Raw genomic sequence first — 3,463 nt, 5'->3', positions numbered from 1 at the left:
AAGAGTAGTATCATCAGCCAGTTGGGAAATTTTGATTTATTTGTTAAAAATGGTTAAGCCATACAAATTTGCATCATTCAGAATATCTAGAGATAGAAGTTCCAAAATTAATAAAAATGGCGAAATTGGGCATCCCTGTCATACACTTCTGTTGGTACTGAATCTTTTGGATCTATTAAGGTTTTGTAACACAGAACTATTTATATCTTTGTAAAACATGCACATGATTTGCTAAAATTTTCACAGAAGCCAAAGAGTTTAAGTAACCTAAAGAGAAATTAATGTTCAATTGTGTCAAAGGCTTTACAGATGTCCAAAAATTAGGCAACCGCATCTGAGTCAATTGCATCTGAATAATCTAGAAGGTCAAAGAATAAACTAATGTTTGAGTTTATGTGACGGCCCTTCAAAAATCCTGTTTGAGTTTTATTTATAATGGTATCTATTCCTTTTAAAAATCTTTTGGCATGAACCAGAGCAATGAATTTGTAATCAACGTTGAGAGAAGGGTCTTTATCTGGCTTCGGAATCAGTGAAATATCGCATTGTTTCATAGTGGAGACCATTTCCTAATTTTCCTAATCTTGAAACCTAAAAAATAGTGTCTTCTAGTAACTCTCAAAACTGTCTATAGAATTCAACTGACAGGCCATCAGGGCCAGGTGTCGTCAATATGATGTGTGTGATTCTATCCAGCAATGTGCGACATCGCACTGTTATATTTGATTTAACCAATCCGCGTTTTATTATGATATTTAACTTTTTTAGAGGCATCACTGGAGACGTAGCGCCCCCTGCCGGCCAGTGAAGGTATTATTGTCAGAAGTACTCAAACATGTCTAAATATCCCTCTGTTTAATTGTTTGTTTGTTTATTTATTGAATTGTTTGTTTGTTTGTCTCTAGCTATATTTATCTCATAGTACCATTTAATCTACAGTTGACATACATTCAGAGAGGCAGAAGCATGGACAGTAGGTCAGTGAGGTTTTAGAAAGACAGTTTATTCAGCATTGGGTAGCAGTGGGGATAAGCTTGGGGTAACGGTGAGAGGTTACTGCTGAATGCGACGGATGGACTGGATCTGAGGGGTCTGGGAGTGGGAGCCGAACTCCCTGAAGTGCTTGTACTCGCCACAGTGACGGTCACACTCCATGATGTACTGGTAGCCACGGTATCCGGGGTACTGGTAGCACACAAAACTGTTTGGTAGAGAGACAGAGAGATTTCAGAGACAGTTGGCGGAAAGGGATACCATGAGGCTGAGGAAGTAGTAAAAAATGAAATTGTAGCGAGGGTGAGAGAGATTCATAGAGAATGTAAGATAGAGAGGCAGATTGGAGTGAGCGCTTGAGAGTGAGTGTAGTATTACGTGTTTTACTTTTCTATTATTTCTCTATTTTCTTTCTCTCTGCATTGTTGGTAAGGGCCGTAAGTAAGCATTTCACTGTTAGTCTACACCTGTTGTTTACAAAGCATGTGACAAATAACATGTGATTTGATTTGAGAGAAGGAGAGAGGGTGAGAGGGAGATGTGTTAGGGGACTGGGTGAGAGGGGGCTAAAGCTGGCTACTCACGCTCCAGACTGGATCCTGAGGGAGCCGACCTCGTTGTTGCACCAGCCCATGGCCTGAAGGGAGGGGTAGTCGTCACTCAGCTCGCCCTTACGACCCAGGAAGTTCTCGCGCTCATAGATGGTCATACGGCACTCCCTGTGGTTCTGGAGGGGAGAGGACAGGGGGGATGTCAGTCAAGAGGAAGAGTGTAGAATAGGTAGTGGTAAAAAGAGATATGGATAGAGAGAGTGGTGGTTGTGTTACTCACAGCGCAGGCAATGGGCCTGAAGGAGGTCATCCTCTCTATGTGGTAGGCATTGCTACCACTGAAGGCATCGCACTGGGGGTACTCTCCTCTCTCCAGCACAAACTGCTGGCCCTGGTAGGAAGCATGCTCATAGCCAATCCAACTATAGGAGAGAGGGAGAGAAAGGTCAGGGAGGGAGAGAGGGAGATGGAGAGAAGATGGGAGGGAGAAAGGGAAGAAGTCAGAGATTGCGTCGATATCATAATTTTCCCCCGGCTTCTCTGAGCAATAATTCTAAAGTCTGAAACCATACAGTGCTAGGTGAGTGTTGTCTGCGTGTGTATGTGGATTTGTGTGTGTTTTTTACTCACGCTCCACTCTCAATCCTGAGGGAGCGCACGGTCTCAAAACCAAACTCCATCACATTGCAGCACTCGGAGGTGAACTCATGCCGACGGCCCTGGAAGCACTCCTCGTCGAAGACAATGATCTGAGAGGGGCAGAGAGAGAGAGACATGAATTACGTACTCTATCTATCTATTTACCTGGACAGGTTAAAGCTGAGGTTTGGGTGCAGCCACAAGTATCTCTACAACTACCTCTTTAAAGCTGGGATATTGCTCAATTTGGTTCTAATAACAGTTACATGAACCTGGATAAATGGACCAATCATATGATACTATGGTAATGCAATGTGGTCTGTTTTGTCTAAATTTGGGCAGGGTGTAATCTGTTCAGCTGGAACAGAAATAGTGTGTCTAGACCCGAGCCTGCTGTTATGACAGAATTGTCTCCTGTGATAAACGGTGTGCACTGAGCTCAGCCTGTTTCTCACACAGCCCTCTGTTAAAGAGCTTTCCTGAACACACAGGCAGGCTATGCTCAAATACTTAACAAATCCATCCTTCCATCCCCTCTTCCCTCCTTGGGGTAATCACTGTTCTGACATAGCTGGATAGATGGAAGTACACTACATTGCTTTCAGATCATTGACTACTGCAAGAAAGGATGAATTGTAGAAGTTTTGAAACAGGGCCAGAACAGACCTTTACATAATGCATTGAGCTGTGCTGTCATCCATACACTCAGTTAATCAGTCTCACATACCTTCCAGTGGCCGGAGAACTTGGTACAATGGTGAGTCATCTTGTCTGGAATGAGAGAGGACAGATAGTAGGACTGTTAGAAACAATTGTAGTCCTATAAAGTGCAGAATGTTACATTTGTGCAATGTACAACTCGTGATGAGAATTTCTTTCCCACACATTCATACTCATATTACACACACACACACACACACACACACACACACACACACACACACACACACACACACACACACACACACACACACACACACACACTCTTTCTTCTCACATTATTAACTCACACATACACAGTGCCCCAGACACACAACAATGTTTAGAAACAAAGTTTGCCCATATCAAAAACTACTGAGCATCAAAAAATATATGGGTGAAAATGAAAACACAAAAACAAATAAAATAGCTGGTGGAGGGAGAAAATGGAGAAGCATTGTGCTTCAAACCCCAGAATAGTTTCCAATGGCAGGTTAGCACAGCAGGACTCCATCCATGTGTGTAAACTATTCATACTCTACAACCACAGCTACGCTATGCTACGCTGCATGGCCTGCTTT

The 3,463-nt window shown here is 42.9% G+C and overlaps 1 protein-coding gene across 1 annotated transcript; it reads right to left on the bottom strand.

Annotated features, from left to right (window-relative positions):
• Nucleotides 1-1,053: 1,053 nt before the first annotated feature.
• On the bottom strand, nt 1,054-2,949 carry LOC135516908 (beta-crystallin A4-like). Its single transcript, XM_064940977.1, has 5 exons — nt 2,911-2,949; nt 2,175-2,293; nt 1,825-1,966; nt 1,578-1,720; nt 1,054-1,201 (listed from the first exon to the last, which is right to left on the bottom strand). The coding sequence occupies exons 1-5, from the start codon at nt 2,947-2,949 to the stop codon at nt 1,054-1,056; spliced, it is 591 nt and encodes a 196-aa protein (XP_064797049.1).
• Nucleotides 2,950-3,463: the final 514 nt, after the last annotated feature.

This window comes from Oncorhynchus masou, chromosome 28 (assembly GCF_036934945.1).
Source record: "Oncorhynchus masou masou isolate Uvic2021 chromosome 28, UVic_Omas_1.1, whole genome shotgun sequence".
In the NCBI taxonomy this organism is placed as follows: domain Eukaryota; kingdom Metazoa; phylum Chordata; class Actinopteri; order Salmoniformes; family Salmonidae; genus Oncorhynchus; species Oncorhynchus masou.
The sequence above is the reverse complement of the archived record's forward strand: the minus strand, read 5'-3'. Positions and strand labels throughout refer to the sequence as shown.

Coding starts and splice junctions, on each gene's coding strand:
- LOC135516908 (XM_064940977.1), bottom strand. CDS start 2,949: ATGACTCACCATTGTACCAAGTTCTCCGGCCACTGGAAG. Junction 1,721..1,824: donor TCAGGCCCATTGCCTGCGCT/GTGAGTAACACA, acceptor TCTCCCCTCCAG/AACCACAGGGAGTGCCGTAT. Junction 1,202..1,577: donor CTCAGGATCCAGTCTGGAGC/GTGAGTAGCCAG, acceptor TCTACCAAACAG/TTTTGTGTGCTACCAGTACC.